The sequence below is a fragment of the Felis catus genome, chromosome X, assembly GCF_018350175.1.
Source record: "Felis catus isolate Fca126 chromosome X, F.catus_Fca126_mat1.0, whole genome shotgun sequence".
Classification (NCBI taxonomy): domain Eukaryota; kingdom Metazoa; phylum Chordata; class Mammalia; order Carnivora; family Felidae; genus Felis; species Felis catus.
The window spans coordinates 27048864-27068156 of record NC_058386.1 but is presented as its reverse complement, the minus strand read 5'-3'; the positions used below and the strand labels follow the sequence as shown (position 1 = coordinate 27068156).

Sequence of the window (19293 nt, the reverse complement as noted above, 5' to 3'; positions counted from 1 at the left end):
GGAAAAGAAACGTGGATGCTGAAGGGCATTCTACAATCCTTTTTAGCCCTCTTCCATTTAATTATTTTTATCTCAGCTCTTAGAAAATTTATATTCCTCTCTTGTTCGGTTCTGTTGTAGTATTTCTAAGTTGATAACAATATATTGAATGGAAAATCAATTCCGCAAAAACTCATTTTGTTTCACTAGTGAGTGCCTTCGAACGAAAATAAGCGTGCCGAGTGTCAGGCCAACTAGGTGTAGCATATGGAACAGGCAACCTCGCGACCCTACATTCCTCTGTTAATTATTATTCATACATGCGGACGTAACCTCATTTGTTTTAAACAGACAAAAAAGGAATCTCTTGGCAACTACTCCATACGACACCGTACCGTACTTTGTCCTGCGTTTGCTTGGTCAAAAATGCGACGTTTTGGGGCGCCTGGGTGGCACAGTCGGCTAAGCGTCCGACTTCAGCCAGGTCACGATCTCGCCGTCCGTGAGTTCAAGCCCCGCGTCGGGCTCTGGGCTGATGGCTCAGAGCCTGGAGCCTGTTTCCGATTCTGTGTCTCCCTCTCTGCCCCTCCCCCATTCATGCTCTGTCTCTCTCTGTCCCAAAAATAAATAAACGAAAAAAAAAATTAAAAAAAAAATGCGACGTTTTATAGCGACGGACCCACTTTGGCTTGGAATTTGTTTCCCTGTATAATAACAATCATCGTTTACATAAAAGTATAACCGTTAGAGTTAGGTCGCACGGCCATGGGAACTTGATCTGTTTTCTGCACTGCCGTCTCCCTAGTGCTTGGAACATTCCCTGGCACAAATAGGTGCTCAGCGATATTTTCTGGAGGGAGTGAATAAACAAACGTGCGCCAAAGCCCAAGACAAAATGCTCTCCCTCAGACACGTCAGACCTTTACAAATTATTTTACACCCGACTTGCTCCCATTTGTCAACCATTCCAACTCGGGCCATTGTTACTTCTTGCCCAAATCTACAGACACTCATTTGCCCTCTTCTCCCCGAAAGGACCACAGGCTTACGCCCGTCTACTTGAGATGTTCTACGTGAACCTGCCACCCCCAGAAGAACGCGTCCTTTCTGTTACTCCCCAGCTTGTCTACTCAGGGAGGTGCTCCTGACCTGCCTCAGCCTGCTCTGCGCTTTGCAAGCCCCGTTGACGCACCTTCTCACAGCACCATTACGCTGTCTTTTCCGTAACCCACTGAATTGCCTCTCTCTGGTACTGAATGTCAGCCTGTGGAGAGTTCCGTTTTCCCAGGGCACAGTACATGTATACACAGCACGTACATACATAGTGCACAGTGGATACAAAATCAGTGTTTCCCAGTGAGTAGCGAACAAATCTAGGGTTGCCGGGCGTGTGCCCATTCCCCTTGGCAGAAACCTTCATTATCTGTGACACCAAGGCCACCACAACCTTGCTGCGTTCCACCTTGGTGAGGGCTATTTGCCCTTCCCCAAACACGTGACGCTTTCCCGCTTCCTACCCTTTGGTTCAAGCGCTGAACGCGTATCTTTTCTCGTCTCACCGTGCCTCCTCTCCCTTTATCACTTTGATGTCTGGTTCAGGGAGACCTCGCAAAGCTACATGACAGAGGAGCGAGGAAAGACAGGATCCCGCACCCCCTCTCCCCACATCGTGGTATTAGAAGTTGGCTCCAGGGTTGCAGCTACGCGAGAAAGGATCTAAGTCTGTGGCTCTCAGGGATGTGCTTACGACCCTCTGCTTCGCAGCCTCTCCCCGAACTAGACCAAAGAGGACCTTGTGTGACTTTGTGCTCCCCACCTTGCCTGAGCAGTGCTTAACTGGTCGTAGGTGGCGCGAAAGAAGGAGAAGTAGCCTCGACCTCCTCGTTCATCTTCGCCACAGTCCTGCGGTGCCCACGTTCCTGCCCCCCCTTTTACACAAGAGGAAATGCACGGGAAATATTTTCATTGAGCTGTATCTACAGTAGAAAACCCCAAACATGAGAGAGAGAGAGAGAGAGAGAGAGAGAGAGAGAGAAGCCATCCCTAATCTCAACCCCAGCGTCTGTCATCCCAGGCCCCTGCAAGAGCCCAGTAGAGCGAGGTACTTCTTTCCTTGAAGACACATAGCGCCCTGTGCCAAGGCTCACCAACTTAGCCACAGAGCCCAGGCTGGATCTCAGCCCCTTCTGTCCCCTCGGGCCGGCCAGTGTACAACTCAACATGGAAAGACATATTCTCCCTAAATCGATCACTTCCCCCTTCTTTCCCACTTGCTCCATGTTGACGACAATTCTCCGGTGGGCACCCAAAACTGCAATGTTACGTTCTCGCTCAGAGGCTTAGAGGTATGTCAGAAATGAGCACGTGCTCCAACGTCAAATAAAGCCAAGCAATAGATCTAAAGAACTCAGTTACGGAAACTGAAGGAAATAACGGGCTTCTTTTATCTAGGAAATCGGTGTCAGAGTTTTAGAGGAAACTGTGTTCATGAAGCAATTTGAGGAGAGCTGTGGACCTGAAATATTAGTAATTAACGCAAAAAGGCCTAATTCTCTCGTTGATTCTTTAATGAAAAGGTATCGAGGGATTATCATCTAGTGGGTCCAGGCCTACCCTGGTGACAAAAAGAATAGAAAATTGCCTTCATGAAGATCAGGGTCTCGGGACAGGCCAGATGATGAACTGATAAATAGGCAAGTACATATGCACTTTGAAATTGTGATCTGGGCTAAGAGGGAAGGGTGCTGAGAGGGAGAAAAATAGGGGGAGCTTCTTGAAACAGGGCAGACAGGGATGGGCTCGCTTTCACAGTCACATTGAGTGAGACCTAAGGTTCGCGAACAAAAGCCAGCGAGGCCGAGAGTACAAATGTACAACTCCAGGCTGAGGGAACCACACACGCGAAGGGTCTAAGTCGAGAATAAGTTTGGTGAGTCGTAGGAACGCGGCGTCTTCCAAGTTCTTGTTAAAAATGCCAGCTTCTCAGAAGCACCTGGGTGGCTCTGTCGGTTAAGTGTCCGAGTCCTGGTTTCGGCTCAGGTCACGATCTCACGGTTCGTGGGTTCCAGCCCCACGTCTGGCTCTGTGATGACAGTGCAGAGCCTGCTTGGGATTCTCTCTCTCCCTCTCTCTCTTCTTGCCCCTCCCCTGCTCATGCTCTCTCTGCCCCTCCCAAATAAATAAATACACTAAAAAAAAAAAAAAAAAATGCCAACTTCTCAAGTCCACCCTAGACCTACTGAATGGAAAACACTGGAGACGGGACCCTGCAGGCTCTGTGTTAGCAAGCCGTCCGCATGATTACGGCACACACTCTTACTTGAGAATCACTGCCTTACGGGCATGTTTGACCCACGTAGGGAAAGGTGAGACCGAGACAGGGGCCGCGGCAGCAGAAAATATGGGCATAGACCGTGAACGCTGTAGGCCAGCGGATATGTTTGCAAGTCCAAAAAACCTATCAACTGTAAACCTTAAGCTGTCTAAAATAACTCCTGAATTTGAATATCAATGTCCTTGTGCTTGATATTTTTAATGGCTTATGGATTATTACTTATTTTTAAATAAGTAAACAGATTTCATTAACTGACATTTTGCTTGATGTTTTGTCACATATAATTAAGATTTCTCAGAACGAAAATATTGGCATTCCTTCCGTTTCCTTAGCAGCCTAAAAACATGGCCTGCTTGAATGATTTATTTATACTCATTACAGGCCTTTTTATTTTAATTGTGCGTATTTTGCAGTTAACCTCTGCAGAATACGCGTGAACTACCTTCTTATTTGTCTTCACTATGCCACTCAAAAGCGAGGGAAAACATGAAATCTTTTCGGTCTTTGGTTTTGGGGGTTTGTTTGCTTCTTTTTTTCTGTGAAGAGAAAATAATCAGCAGTCACGGTGAGGATTATAGAAACAAGTTTCCAAGGAAATTAAAGTCACTAAGGCCTGTATGGCTTGTTCTTTCTTTTTTCTTTTTTTTTTTTTTAATTTTTTTTTCAACGTTTTTTATTTTATTTTGGGGACAGAGAGAGACAGAGCATGAACGGGGGAGGGGCAGAGAGAGAGGGAGACACAGAATCGGAAACAGGCTCCAAGCTCGGAGCCATCAGCCCAGAGCCCGACGCGGGGCTCGAACTCATGGACCGCGAGATCGTGACCTGGCTGAAGTCGGACGCTTAACCGACTGCGCCCCCCAGGCGCCCCTTGTTCTTTCTTATAAGTAAAAGCCTCTCCTTCGTGATCAATTCTGTCTTCTTCCTCATGTCTCATGTATATCTGTGAAGGCGAAATGAACAACACGCATAAGAAAGAAGATAGATACTATTAGTGTGGGAGCACTGTCATTCAGCTGTTACTTCCAGAACATGGAGGGGGTGAGCTTCCGCGTGAAGCCAGGTCCTGAAAGATGACGAATCCTAATGGGTGCAAATGAGAAAGTGTTAAAAAAAAAAAAAAAAAAAAAAACTTCCCCTTTTGTGTTTGGGTGTTGCGTTCTGGCTCCATAAGAAGAAGAGAAACTAGAAATCATTTTTCATAAAAACATGAGGATTCTTGATGGGAGAAACACAGCAGTTAATTGCTATTCTTTCGTGCCACAAATTTCAAGCGTGGTGACTCTGAGGGGAAACTGTAGCTGAAATGTAATTACTGATAATTGTTTGGGAAATAAAAGCACCCGGGCGCCTGGGTGGCGCAGTCGGTTAAGCGTCCGACTTCAGCCAGGTCACGATCTCACGGTCCGTGAGTTCGAGCCCCGCGTCGGGCTCTGGGCTGATGGCTCGGAGCCTGGAGCCTGGAGCCTGCTTCCGATTCTGTGTCTCCCTCTCTCTCTGCCCCTCCCCCGTTCATGCTCTGTCTCTCTCTGTCCCAAAAATAAATAAACGTTGAAATAAAAGCACCCAATTTCTTCATGCCTACACACTGCAGTTTGCTTGCCTACAATCTAGTGGGTTGATTTTGTTAACTTAACCACCTCCAAGTTATCCCGATGATGCTACATCTAGGTCATTAGTTCTGAGTCTGTTTCACTATTTCTTGTCCTTATTCTGTTTGCTGGTCAAAAGTGATCATGCCCAAGTCTGAAAATGTACAAAATTGCCCTGCAAACTGAACGCAAGGAAGACAGTGAAAAGAAAAGGCATGATACTTTGCCTAAAGGGTACTAACGATAAAAACTGATGCTGAAATGGAATGCAGTCGCATCTCTATTAAAAAAGAGTATGTGTTTCAATGGGATAATTTATTGTCAAGAATGTCTACCAGAGGCAAAAGTGATAGGAAAGGCAGGCAGATGTACTCAGTCTGCAGACCACCCCCTGTCTTAGCTCCACACAAGCCCTCAGCATTTAGCAGAAATCAAGGAGTTAATATTACAAAAAGGGTCTCCGTTTTGTTGGAGATCTATGGGATAGCCTCATAATGTTAGAAATGAGAATTCACATAAGAATCCTCTTGCAAAAAAAAAAAAAAAGTATCTGACATCTGAAATCCAAGGGTAAAGGACATGAGCCTAAGGCAGTCGGTATCTGAGACCAGTGCTGCCCCTCCGTCCTGGGCACCACACCAAACATTCAACCAACCACCATAAAGAGCCAAGAATTAAGTTACCGATGGAAGTCTCCAAGCCCGATGCCGTTCATGAAAGGCTTGCCTACATTTCATCTTATGTTTCTTTGTTGTTAGTCCAATGACATTTGGCTAGCTCATGTCCCCAAGGTGTTTTAGAAGCTTCAGTAGGCCTCGGATCCTCTGAGCAAAGCAGGATATGGTCCTAGACTCTCTTGGCCCCAATGGCGGGTACTCACTCCCATCAGGATCATGTACCCATCCAGAATTGCAAAAGTTACCAAACACGGCTGGGCTGTACCTGCCCCCAAATCTTGAGTAACTGGTTTCTATGAGGCCTTCCCTGAGCCACATGTACGAGTTCCAGTAACAGTACCCCAGACCTGTATTTGCAGGACATGATTTCCATTTCCTCCCCCTCGCCTTCTCACTACTAATCCAGTGTGAAAAATCCTGGGCCTTTTCCGAATGCCTCCTTTTTTTAGACTGCTTTCCAGGGGTTTGAGTTCTCAAACATTTGTTCTATAAGGTTGTATCATACAGAGAAATGCAGTTAGTCACTACTTGATTTCTTAAAAATATTTTAATGTTTATTTTTGCGAAGGAGAGAGAGTGTGAGCAGGGGATATGTGTACGTATATACATATACGTATAGATACATAGCTATACATATAGATACGTATACGTATACACGTGTGTGTGTGTGTGTGTGTGTATATCCCCCTCATATATGTATACGTTTATGTGTGTATACATAAATGTATACATAAACTCACACAATGTATACATAAACTCCTGGATGGCATTGCTAATCCATGCATCCCAGAGTGTCCTTCTTGCCTGCTGGGGCCTTTCTTGGATTATCCTGGCCCTGTACCGCTGACTCCCCCTGCTTTCTCTCCATCTACAAGCGTCATCTTGCTTCACCTCCCTCCTAATCCAGTTTAGATTCCATGATATGTTTTTCAGTCGCAATCCAGCTAAAATTTAAACCCCCTCGCCCCTGACACAGAGGCACCTGACATGACCCCAAACCTGGATCAATTGTTTTCTCCATGCTTGCAAGGAGCACTGTTGGAGAAAGAGAAAATGGGGCAGACGAGTTCAAGATTTCAAAAAAATGTTGATTCTCGGCCTCACGTGGGCCCTCAGCACTGTCTCGCAACCTCACTCGTTGCTGAGGTCTGCTTCTCTCATGGGCTCTGCCACAACTAATCCAAATGTTCCCACTCACCCTGAATTCGCGTTTTCATTCGATGAGTATTTGCTGAGCGCTGACTTTATGCCAGGTCTGTTGCTTCATACTTCGTAGAGGAACTGAAGGCCTTCGAAGTAGGGGTCCCTTGACTCATCTCTTTCCAATCCTTTAAATGGCCCTTCTGTGCCGTGCAGACTAGTCTCTTAACTACCACGTCAAAGCTTCTCCCTCCAAAATGATGTTCCCTTGTTCAAAGATAATCCCTTTCTTTTGTTGTAACGTGATTGATGACTAAAGTTCTAAATCTATATTTAAACAAATCTTTAGCTACATAAGGATAGGCAACGATCCGATAGCCAATTTAATTTCATAAAAAGAGGAAAAACTTGACGTATCGGTCTTATATATCATTCTAAATCAGTACTTTTATATCTGTAATCAGACAACATTTAATGAAGTGAAAATTCTGCCGGCATGAAACTAGTCATAATAAAATTAGACTTGGTTTGCTCTTTCATGGAGAACGTATTCCAGATGTTTAAGTGATTCAAAGAAAAGCCACAGTATAACGGCTCCCTTCAATGTTTTCTCACTCACTGCTTCCAAACTAGAATAAAATCTAATGAAATTCTGGTAGTATTTAAATAGCACAGGATATTGTTCCGAGTTAGCTGCACTTTTTGACATTTGATGTTCAGTGTTTAATAATTTAGACATATACTTATAGGTGTGATATCAAAAGCTCTACCATTTGAAAGATAGGCAAACGCAATGTTACATCCACTTAAATGACACAGTACCCATATTCATTTTTTACATAGTATGCCTTGTGACAGTATGGCCCCCTAAACACCGGAACCTAGGGCAGATGCCAAAGTGGAGGGTGACTTGGAACACTCTCCTATCTCCCTTTTCTCTTCCTCTTTTCTACCGCCAGGTTACCTTCTTTCCTCCATTCTCGTGTGCCTTCATGGTGATTTTTTTTTTAAAGTTTTTTGTAACCTTTATTTATTTTTGAGACAGAGAGAGACAGAGCATGAACAGGGGAGGGGCAGAGAGAGAGGGAGACACAGAATCGGAAGCAGGCTCCGGGCTCCGAGCCATCAGCCCGGAGCCCGACGCGGGGCTCGAACCCACGGACCGCGAGATCGTGACCTAAGCTGAAGTCGGACGCCCAACCGACTGAGCCACCCAGGCGCCCCTCATGGTGATTTCTAGATGGCTATGGTTTTTCTATCAGGCTCATGGGGATATCTCCCCAGAATCAGACTTCACACCAAATTGTCACTTGACCAACTGACCTCCCCACCCCCAGTCAAAGCTTCCATTTATCCTACCAGAAATGTAATCCAGATGAAACTAAACATACGCCTTTTCTTCCCCCTTAGTTAATGATGATCCTAGTAGCCGTTAACCGTGGTAGTCAAATAGCAGGAGTAAAATTTATTTCCTCTATTTTGGCTGAAAACCTAGAGTTCAACAGTTAATTGAAAAAGTCAGTTAAATCAGGGAATCATAAAAAGTAGGTCTTAAACATTTTATTCAATCTTAAAATAGTCACCAGTATTTTATTTTATTTTTTTTGAAGGTCTAAGAAATTTTATTTTATTTTATTTTTTAATATATGAAATTTATTGTCAAATTGGTTTCCATACAACACCCAGTGCTCATCCCAAAAGGTGCCCTCCTCAATACCCATCACCCACCCTCCCCTCCCTCCCACCCCCGCATCAACCCTCAGTTTGTTCTCAGTTTTTAACAGTCTCTTATGCTTTGGCTCACCAGTATTTTAGCATCGTGTGAAAGTTTCTGGTTTAAGTGTAGATTCACTGATTGGACTTCTCTGTAAATCACACTGATGATGAAGAAGTTTCGATTTCCCGTTCCAGTTTCTGTAATGTCGACAGAGTCCATCAGGACAAATGGAAGGCATTCTGTGTACAGAACACTCCTAAATGTTTCGCAGAATTTTCCTCATCTTTTCCAGTCACCCCCATTCAACATTTGCTTTTCTTTTTCTTTTTTAAACACCCTTCTAGAGTGTTCAACCTGGTTTTCGTAGAAATGATAACTTACTTTCTTCCAGACTTAAACTTCTTTGGACTGTGAAATCTTTTAAATTATTTAATTGCAAAGCTAACTGGTGCAAACAGGTTCGAGAACATACCCACGCCTGACAACTCAACTGATGGGAGCTGAAGGCTGTACGTACTGACAGATAGCTCTACTGTTTTACTAGAGGCTGTTAGTTAGAGGTCTCGGTCACTGTGATTCACAGGGAATGAAGACTGGCTACTCTGGTGAGTCTTAAGTGGAGATCAGTTAAGATAACTTCTACTGTAATTGCTAGATAGGAACAATGACAACGAAAAGAAGCCACAAGATCCCATGACAGGGGTGGTGCGGTGGAGGTAGAGAGAGAGGGAGAAAGAGACAGAGAAGCAGAGGAGAAGGAGAGTGAGTGTTGTGATTAATTATGCATATTGGAACTTAATTTTTAATCACCTTCATCCTCCAAAACACCGACGCAGGATTAAAATCTGAGTTGCCCTTGAGGGGAGGAAGTGAAAATCAAAATCTTGTAATAAAAGGCATTTGAACACGTACGTTATGTCATCCAAAGGGAGCTGAAACCTACATGTGACAAACTGAGATGGCTACTCAACTTAATGGCTGAGAGCCACGCTAGTGAAGAGAGATGATTAGCATCCCGGGTTAATCCACACTTTTGTCGGCTTCTGCCTGGCTGTCCTGCCATCTCTGCGATGGTTTCCCATTTAAAATTCCCACTCGTATGATATTTATTTATGGTCACTACAAACACATGTTATTATCCAGAAGAGAGTGGTTCCATTTGGTAACCATTGCCCTTGTCCAGGCTTCTCCATTGACATTTAAGAAATCTGTCTTCTAACCTTTGTTACACAAAACAAAGTGATTATGGGTCATTTCCTTGTAGAGATATGAATTTACATTGATGGCTTTTTACCTCCCGCCATGGGATTCTTTTAATCCGTATATTTATTTATAAGGCAATGGAATAATAATATTTACTGTCATTCCCTATAAAAAACTTTCTCAGTTTCAGACTGATTCCTCTGACATTCCACTGACATGAAGTTGAAGAAAGATCAATACATAAGATGGGATTTTTTGCATGTGTGTGGTCAGATAGAAAGATTTCTTTTGTTTTCCTTTGTTTCTATTTTTTATTGATATGTAATTCACAAGCCATAAAATTTGCCCTTTAGGGGCACCTGGCTGGTTCATTCTGTGTGGATCATTCGACTCTTGATCTCAGGGTCATGAGTTTGAGCCCCATGTTGGGCGTAGAGTTTACTTAATATATATATATTGTGAGACTTGTGCTGATCTCATAGTTCATAGGTTCAAGCCATGTGCCGGACTCTGTGCTGACAGCACAGAGCCTGACTGGCATTCTCTCTCTCTGTCTCTCTCTCTGTCTCTCTCTCTCTCCTGTCTCTCTGCCCCTCCCCCGCTCATACACACACTTGCTCTCTCTCTCTCTCTCAAATAAACTTTAAAAAAATTCCCTCTTGGGGCTCCTGGGTGGGTGGCTCAGTCAGTTGAGCGTCCGACTTCGGCTTAGGTCACAATCTCGCGGTCCATGAGTTCGAGCCCCGCGTCGGGCTCTGTGCTGACAGCTCAGAGCCTGGAGCCTGTTTCGGATTCTGTGTCTCCCTCTCTCTCTGACCCTCCCCCGTTCATGCTCTGTCTCTCTCTGTCTGAAAAATAAATAAATGTTAAAAAAAATTCACTCTTTTACAGTGTACAATTCAGTGATGTTTAGTATCATCACAAGATTGTGCTATCAGCACCACTGTCTCATTCCAGAACATTTTCATCACTCCCAAAAGAGACCCCATGATTCTCTAACATAAAATTTTTAGTGACCAGTTTTTTAAAAACAATAAGTTCTATAGAATTATTATCACAAGGTCTTATAGTATCTAAGAACTATATAAGAGTCTCATACTCCATACATGACCACATTTTAGTGGTGAGATATTCAAGTTGATTTGACAGTTTGAGAGGACAATGCCATTCTTGTTTAGAATGCACATCCTGGCTCCTTTTATTTGGAGTGGGAGGGAATCTGGAGGGTTATAGATGAGGTCAGTGTAAACAGTGGCTTCATCGACATAAGGAAGCAGAGAAATAATACCTGCCCGGATCGAGCAAGTCAAAGCAGCACATAGAACCAAGTAAGTGATGTTGTCCTTGTGCATAGACATTACATTACACAAACTGTTCTCCTAAGTGAGGGAATCTGTCCCTTAGAAATTGCTCATTGGAACATTTGGACGTCATGCATCATGTTAAAGATCCATAAATGTCACCTCAATAGGGTAGATATGATGCATGGTAATATCCTCCCCATATCTGCATAGGGTTCTTCCCCGGACAGCCAAGAAGCCCCACGGGAGCCTTCCTAAGTCATTGCCACAAGGACTAAAATACCAGGGGACCAGGAAGTCATTCTTAGGGCTTGAAAAAATACCCTAATCTCTAAATGAATCTATTTATTATGCAGTTGGTACAAAATATGAATGTAATCTTTTCTGACTGAGTATACCTTTTTATTGTAAAAAAAAAAAAAAAAAGGATCCATTTCTGGTTGGGAGGTGAGTCGAATTTAGAATCTAGCAAGATATTTTTCCTGTTGCTTTCCAATCCAGAATTTTTTTTGGAAAGGTATGTAATAGTTAGTAATTTGTACTCCGGAGGTAGGCAAACATGGATGCGTGTCCCAGGCTCCTCAATTTTGACCCACTGAACCTTGGACAAAATATAACCTCTGTAAGTTGTTTTCTCGTGTGGAAAACGAGACTTCTCCAACTATGAGTCTCATAGGGTTATTCTGTAGGGATGAAACTGGATTATGGAGACAGAGCTCATCACAGGATCAGGCACCTAAGAAATGCTCATTAAATATTCGTGATTATTATTCACCCATTCGCAAGTGATCAGGGTAGTAATACCACTATGATAGAGCAAACATCACTGACGCTGCACCCCAAATAGAACGAGATACCTTGTGGTTCGCATGTGTCTGGTTTTTTGGCTTGTAGTGTTCTCATTTACCAACTTGCCCTTGACTCTTTCGTACAGGTGCTTCGAGGAGAAATTACACCTCTGAAAGAGAATGTCAGCTACGTCAATGACCTTGCTCGCCAACTCACAACGTTGGGCATTCAGCTGTCACCATACAACCTCAACACTCTGGAAGACCTGAACACCAGATGGAAGCTTCTGCAGGTAGGCACGTTATGAGCATTACAGTTCCTTGTTACAATGAGAGAATATACAGAGAAAGCTTGTTTGTAAGGAACAGTAAAAGTAATTTCTTCCTGTGATGTTCGCGATAATATTTCATGAATGTAGGATAGTTTATATTCTGCAATAAGATCCTCTGTAATGTTTTAAAACCTATTAACAATAATTTTTATAAATAGCTTCAAGTTAGACCTTCCTATACCTTGCAACAAACACGGAAAATAATGCTGAATCGCGATAGAAGGACCTAGTTACTGTCATACAATTACTTTGTACTATCGTTGCTTGGACTCTTTAAACATCTCTACCTTTGGAATCCTAACTGAAACACCAGTCAATGGTAAGACATATGCTAGAATCATTTTAGAAAGATCACTCTGTCACAGACCTACCCGTGCAGGTTTTTTATAGGTGTGCATAATAAATATAGGGACCATAAGCATGCTCAGGGTCACATTTACTAGCTGTGGGACCTTAGGACCCTTCTGTGTTTCAGTCTTCCATCTGAAGAAAATGCAGACATTAAATGTTGCATGAATTCTAGCTCTTAGAGTTATTGCAGTTATAATTATTATTATTACAGTATACAGCCTTTGGAATCAAACTTACCGAGTGACCTTGAAGTCACTTGCCCTCTCTGGTTGTCAGTCTTCTCATCTCTAACTTGCTTGCTGTAATATTAAACAAGTTAATTCATGTAGAGTTGTTAGTTCAGAGGCTCATAGTAAGAACTCAGAAAAGGTCATATGTCTCTATGTTCCCTATGCAAAGGATACTGTTTCATACCCCAAACCCTAAAACTGATTTGACCATAGAATTAGAGAATTGTTTTCTCTTCTTTTCCGGTTTCATAGGATGCAGAGAGTCTGCTTCTGAGGACAGAGAGGAAACTGGGTTTAAAAATATTTGCTTTCAAAGTTTTAATAAAAAAAAATGATAAAGCAGATAACTTTTCGTATTGGCAGCCCATTTAGGGGTATGATTGAAAGTCCTGTTAAAGAATTTCTAGACCTTTAATAAAAACAAGTTCCAAATCCAAGACCTCTTGAGATCTCTTATAATTTAATTCCCATTGTGATGGATAGTTTTGAAATATTTGTATGATAGATGGTTATAAGTGGCGTTGACCAAAGCAAGGCAATGTAGTTAAGCGATTACATGCCTTTCTATGTCTGTTAGTTTCATAGTGGCTAAGTACTGCTAAGACCTTATCAATTTCATCCTTAGTATGTTTTTAACTTTAAGCATAAATAAGGAAAGTAATAAATGTCCAAGGAAAACCAGTGGCCATCTTTGTTCCATTCAAGCGTTCTTGAACTAGAGCTTAACGTTTCTTTTAGAGAACCAAATGCCGCATTTGCTTTCAGAATGTAGTGACGAGATTGGTGATCATGGCATGTGAGTTTATAAATGAGGTCAAGAGATTATGACTGATAGGGAGAGTTTTTAAAAATCAGGGCCAAGTGCTCCGTCGTTGCACTCTTTATTTCAGAGGTAAAGAGTGAGAAAATATTAATAGCTTGATTGTCACTTGTTCTTTAAAATGCGTTGGGCTTCTCACTACTGCACTTGACTAGTAAAAAAAAATAAAATAAAATGAAATAAAATAAAATAAAATAAAATGCGTTGGGGACTTGGTTATAAATATAGGGCAGTACATGAAAGGAGCCGATGTAGTGTAGTAACAAGTAGACTGGAGCGAATAGTACAAGGTCTGACTTCCCACTGACGCTCAGCTGTTCTTCAACACCATGTTGTCTTGAAAAAACCATTTATCCTCTCTCTGCTTTAATTCCTTCATTTGTAAAATGAGGCAATCCATTTGGTCTCAGGTCACATCCAGCTCAATCCAGTGATTCCATATCTGGCTATCTGGGAGAGACACGCATATGACAAAAATTGACTTTAGATCAATACAGTTGCTTCCTCTATTCATAATACAGATGTGGCTTATTGGAATTGTGTTTCTCCTTCTTTCCTTCCAACTTTTAAACCCCTCGTCCCAAACCCACGTATACACAGCCTCCTCATACTAAACAGTTTGATGAGTTTGCGGTACAAGCTCTTATTGTGGCAAATTTCACACGTTGCTGTTTTGGGACCTGACCTTAAGGATATGCTTAAAAAGTGTTTTCAGCAGAAAGCTGATAAATCCAAGGTTTGGGGTCGCACGTAACTGAGTCCATTTTTTTCTTTGACCATAATTGTAACCACTCTGCTATATTGTCAGCGGAAGTCCTTGTTCAGAAAGGGAACAAAGCCAAGAAATGAGGTTCACATCAAATAATTTCATCCCCATTACTGGAAGAGCAAGTCATGTGTTCTATCGACAACATTTTACAGTTAGAATAATGTACCTGACTAGAGAATCACCCAACTTCTGTGGAGGGACGTTTAAGCCCATCATCGTTATAACATTATATTTCTATAAAAATAAAGAATTTAGTCACTTCCGGGGCACCTGGGTCACTCAGTCGGTTAAGCGTCCGACTTCAGCTCAGGTCATGATCTCACGGTCCGTGAGTTTGAGCCCGTGTCGGGCTCTGGGCTGATGGCTCAGAGCCTGGAGCCTGCTTCCGATCCTGTGTCTCCCTCTCTCTCTGCCCTCCCCCATTCATGCTCTGTCTCTCTCTATCTCAAAAATAAATAAACGTTAAAAATATATATAAATTAAAAAAATAAAAAAGAAAAAAGAATTTAGTCACTTCCAATGCTATGCCAGTTATGAAATCATGATAAAAATAAGTACAAATTCATCTCTGCTTCTTTGTCCACAAAGACAAAGAAAAACTGAGAAAGAGAAAGGAGGAGCAATGGGGAGGCACATATAAACCTAAGAAGACGAGTCTTCAATTTGGGCAAAATAGTGTAATAGAAGAAACAGTCACATAGTACCAGGCTATATCTACTTGTTACCAGGATATCCTGGGTCGAGTTACACAACACATTAATTTCTATTTAAAAAAAATTTTTTTAACCTTTATTCATTTTTGAGAGAGTGCAAGCAGAGGGAGAGGCAGAGAAAGAGAAAGACACAGAATCTGAAGCAGGCACCAGGCTCTGAGCTGTCAACACAGAGCCCGACGTGTAGCTCAAACTCACAAACCGTGAGATCATGACCTGAGCTAAAGTCGGATGTTTAACCGACCGAGCCACCCTGGCGCCCCATTAATTTCTATTTTAATTTTTTTAATCTTTATTTATTTTTGAGAGAGAGAGAGGAACAGAGAGAAAGGGAGGCATAGAATCCGAAGCACCCTCCAGGCTCGGAGCCGTCAGCACAGAGCCCGATGCGGGGCTCGAACCCACAAACCACAAGTTCATGAGCTGAGCCGAAGTCTGATGCTCAACCAACTGAACTATTCAGGCACCCCTTTTAATTTGTATGTTAAAAGAAAGCCATGCTGGGTGTTTTTTTTTTTAAGCTGTGTGTAACATCAGTCAAAATGATAGAAACAGATAAGCCATGTAGATACGACAACCACAGCAGAGTGTAAGACACAGCCACGATTTATCTATACACAGAAATACAGTGTATGGAGAGCTCTGAATTTATTTGGAATGAGCAAATAGAAGGTTAGAGGCATTGGTTTCCCTGTTTGAAACTCGATGGGAATAAAATCCCATTTTCTCCCTCAGAGGGGACACATTGGTAGGGATGTTTGTGCTAGACCATGTGACAATGTGTTTTGGGTATAGGAAGCCATCATTCCTTGTAGTTTACAAGGATTTTCATGAACATTATCTCATCTAATCCTCATAACATTATGAGGATTACATATTGTCACTATTCCTTTTTACAAGTAAGGAAACTGAGACTTTGAAATAATAACCGACACAATCACGGTCACCGGCTCGTCAGTGTCGGTCAAGGTGTGAATCAGACCTTCTGAACCGTGACCCCTCGCCCCGACCTTGTTTCTTCTTCTCAAAGTTCTATTTAATTTGGACTTAACAAAGTCATACTTTAAAGCTGGTTTGGGCACCACAGGTATGAAATACCTCGCTTTTTCCACGCTTCTGTTTTTTGAATGATCTCAAGGATCTTAACTTTGAAATCTCCCTTTTACAAACCAGTGGATGAATGAGCTCCTCCTCCCAGTGTACCCCTTAAAATTCACACCTGTAGTTTCCAATACAAAACGCTAAAGCATTACATTCTTCATTGTCTTTAGAATTCAGCAACTGTCCTAAGGCCAACCAAAAGTGATTTTTTTTTAATTTTTTTTTCAACGTTTTATTTATTTTTGGGACAGAGAGAGACAGAGCATGAACGGGGGAGGGGCAGAGAGAGAGGGAGACACAGAATTGGAAACAGGCTCCAGGCTCCGAGCCATCAGCCCAGAGCCTGACGCGGGGCTCGAACTCACGGACCGCGAGATCGTGACCTGGCTAAAGTCGGACGCTTAACCGACTGCGCCACCCAGGCGCCCCAACCAAAAGTGATTTTAATGAATTAGCTCTTAAAGCGGAACCAGTGATAATACCTGATCCCGTAGACGTGAGCATCAAAACCAAATGGGAAGAAAATTAAACTGAAGATAAGCTTTTCTCATTTTGAAGCCATGCATACATGTTTAGTGATGTAGTCATGCGCTTCACTCACCAAGCACAAGCACTAGAGGGAATAGTCTCCTCCAGGGAGAGCAACAGAAGCTGCAAATTCACTTTAATATAAAGAGCACGTGCTTTGTTGACTGTAGGATGTCTGGAATGCAATCACTTGAAAAATATCGACTATGAAGACATTTCCAGGTCGGACCATCTTTAACTATGTTTAAGGACAGCCTCATGAATTATGTATGTTTGGAAAGGTTTCCTGAGATTCTTCCAAAGTCAGGCAGACATACTCCATCTTCACATCTGTGTTAACTCTCTGCCAGAAGGATCTGGACCCTCATCTTCGGCACACACCATTCCTTCTTTCCTTCTTTCATTCTGTTTTCACTCGGTCAACTGTGTACCTAGTATATACTGCAGTGGTCCTATCTGGTCCAAGGACATACTGACCCAGATCCCCTTTACTGCTTAGGCCATCTTGGGAAAAGTTTAATACGTGGGTTTTCTTTTATGGCTTCCGTAATGGCCCATCCTTTCTCCCTTTCTCCATGTCGTAACCAAAAAAATAGGCTCTTGCGACCCTAATACGATAAAAGTACTACCTTTCCAAGATATCTGACTTAGAAATTCTTCCGTAATTTCTGACTAGGAACTTGATCTACATTATCAAACTGGTAAGATTTGTAGAAGGAGATGGGATCATATTTAGCTAGCCCACAGAAATATTTGCATGGCTTTGTTGTTTAGAAATTGAACAAGAGTTTTAATTGAAGAATTAGAAACTTCCAGCAGAGCAGCTAATGGTCTTTACTTTGGTGAGATAGCTTTTCAAAGCAGGCTTCTAACTATATATTTGTACGTCCATCCCTGTCAACCTTGAGCAAAGGATTGGAACTTTTTTTTTTTTCAACGTTTATTTATTTTTGGGACAGAGAGAGACAGAGCATGAATGGGGGAGAGGCAAAGAGAGAGGGAGACACAGAATCGGAAACAGGCTCCAGGCTCTGAGCCATCAGCCCAGAGCCCGACGCGGGGCTCGAACTCACGGACCGCGAGATCGTGACCTGGCTGAAGTCGGCCGCTTAACCGACTGCGCCACCCAGGCGCCCCAGGATTGGAACTTTTAAATGTGTTGACAGATTTTGAACATTTTCTTCATACTCTTTCATTTTTAAGGAGACCGTACTAAGCATGTTGCATTATGGGGTCCCTTCTAGGCAGGAAGCCTAGGTGAGTTGTGCCATCTGCTCTGACAAATAATGTGGACCTATTACTAATGGAGGGTAAAGAGAGGACATCCGACTTCCATCCCTTCAGTTTTGCCAAGGATTGGTTCTACCAACGTCTTCTTAGTATGTCCTTTTTTTGGCTGTTTCTTTTTCTTAAGCATATTTATTTATTTTTTGAGAGAGAGAGAGAGAGAGAGGGAGGGAGGGAGGGAGGGAGAGGGGCAGAGAGAGAGGGAAAGAGAATCCTAAGCAGTCTCCATCCTATCAGCGCAGGGCCTGATGTGAAACTCGATCTCACGAACCTTGAGACCATGACTTGAGGCGACGTCAAGAATCAGACGCTTAACTAGTTGACTGAGCCACCCAGACACTCCCGGCTGTTTCTTTTAACGCACCTCAAATGATTCTGCCTGCGGTGAGACCGCAGAACCCAAGAGAAAATGAGGAGTCTGAGGCCACTCTCAAGGGAGAGGCATTTTCCTACATCAGTGGTTCTCAAAAGTTCATAGGCATCCGAAGCGCCTAAAGACTTCTTAAAAGACAGATCACTGGGCCCCACTTCCAGAGTTTCTGGTTCCGGAAGTCTGGGCTGGGGCCTGACATTCTGCATTTCCAAGCAGCTCTCAAGCGAGGCTGATGCTGAGGATCCAGGGACCACGCTGTGAGAAGCACTGTCCTACATTAGGCACTTGCCAGGCACAGCCAACTTTAAAATGGTGTCTTCCATAAGACACTTTGAGAAGTTTAGAGTCATACTGTGGAAAATAAGCCTACTGCCACGCAGACGGTTCTGTGTTAGAGTGTTACGGTGCCTCAGCAACGTGGAGACCCAAGCCCTTCGCTGGTCTTGCCGACGGGAAGAGGAGGGCGAAGGGAAACTTCTAGTAGATTCCTTTGGGTAGACTTGAGAAATGTTGCGAGTTAGTTTACATAACAGGTGTCAGAGACTCCGTACCCAAACTAAAATATTGTTATGTTGGTTCCATGTTGAGGTGATAATATTTTTATGTGTTGGGTGAAGTAAAACAGATGATTGGAATTGATTTCCCCCACTTCTTTTTTATGACTATTCCGATTTGAGTATTTTTCTTGAAAATGGACGAAGTGAGCCTGTTGCTTCAAGTACTTTTTTCACGTGTCTGCCAGAAAATTTAAAATGACATAGGCAGCTGTCATTATAGTTCGATGGGATAGCCCTGGGCTGGGCTGTAATTCGCACAGATGTAGCGTGGATAAGATTCAGCGGCAAAGCTTGTTAAATCGCCTGCACTGCCTCCTCTCCCGCCCAGAGGAGATTTAGTAGGTATCGGGTGAAGCCTGAGATTCCTTCCATCAAGGTCCTGGGAGAAGCTGTTGAAATAGAAGTAATACTTCTCTCAGGTAGGGATCCTCCGATTCTTGGCAAGTTAATAAGGGATCCACGGGCTTGAAACGATAGGAGGCCACCATCCAAAACTGTTGT

At 42.9% G+C, this 19293-nt stretch overlaps 1 protein-coding gene across 16 annotated transcripts in view; it reads left to right on the top strand.

Moving 5' to 3' along the window:
- Positions 1-19293, top strand: part of DMD (dystrophin) — a 2379610-nt gene that overhangs the window by 2052713 nt on the left and 307604 nt on the right. For all 16 annotated transcript variants that reach the window (XM_045050793.1, XM_045050788.1, XM_045050791.1 and 13 more), the window contains one exon: positions 11878-12024. In XM_045050793.1, the coding sequence (XP_044906728.1) occupies positions 11878-12024 (147 nt within the window). The remainder of the gene's footprint in view (positions 1-11877; positions 12025-19293) is intronic.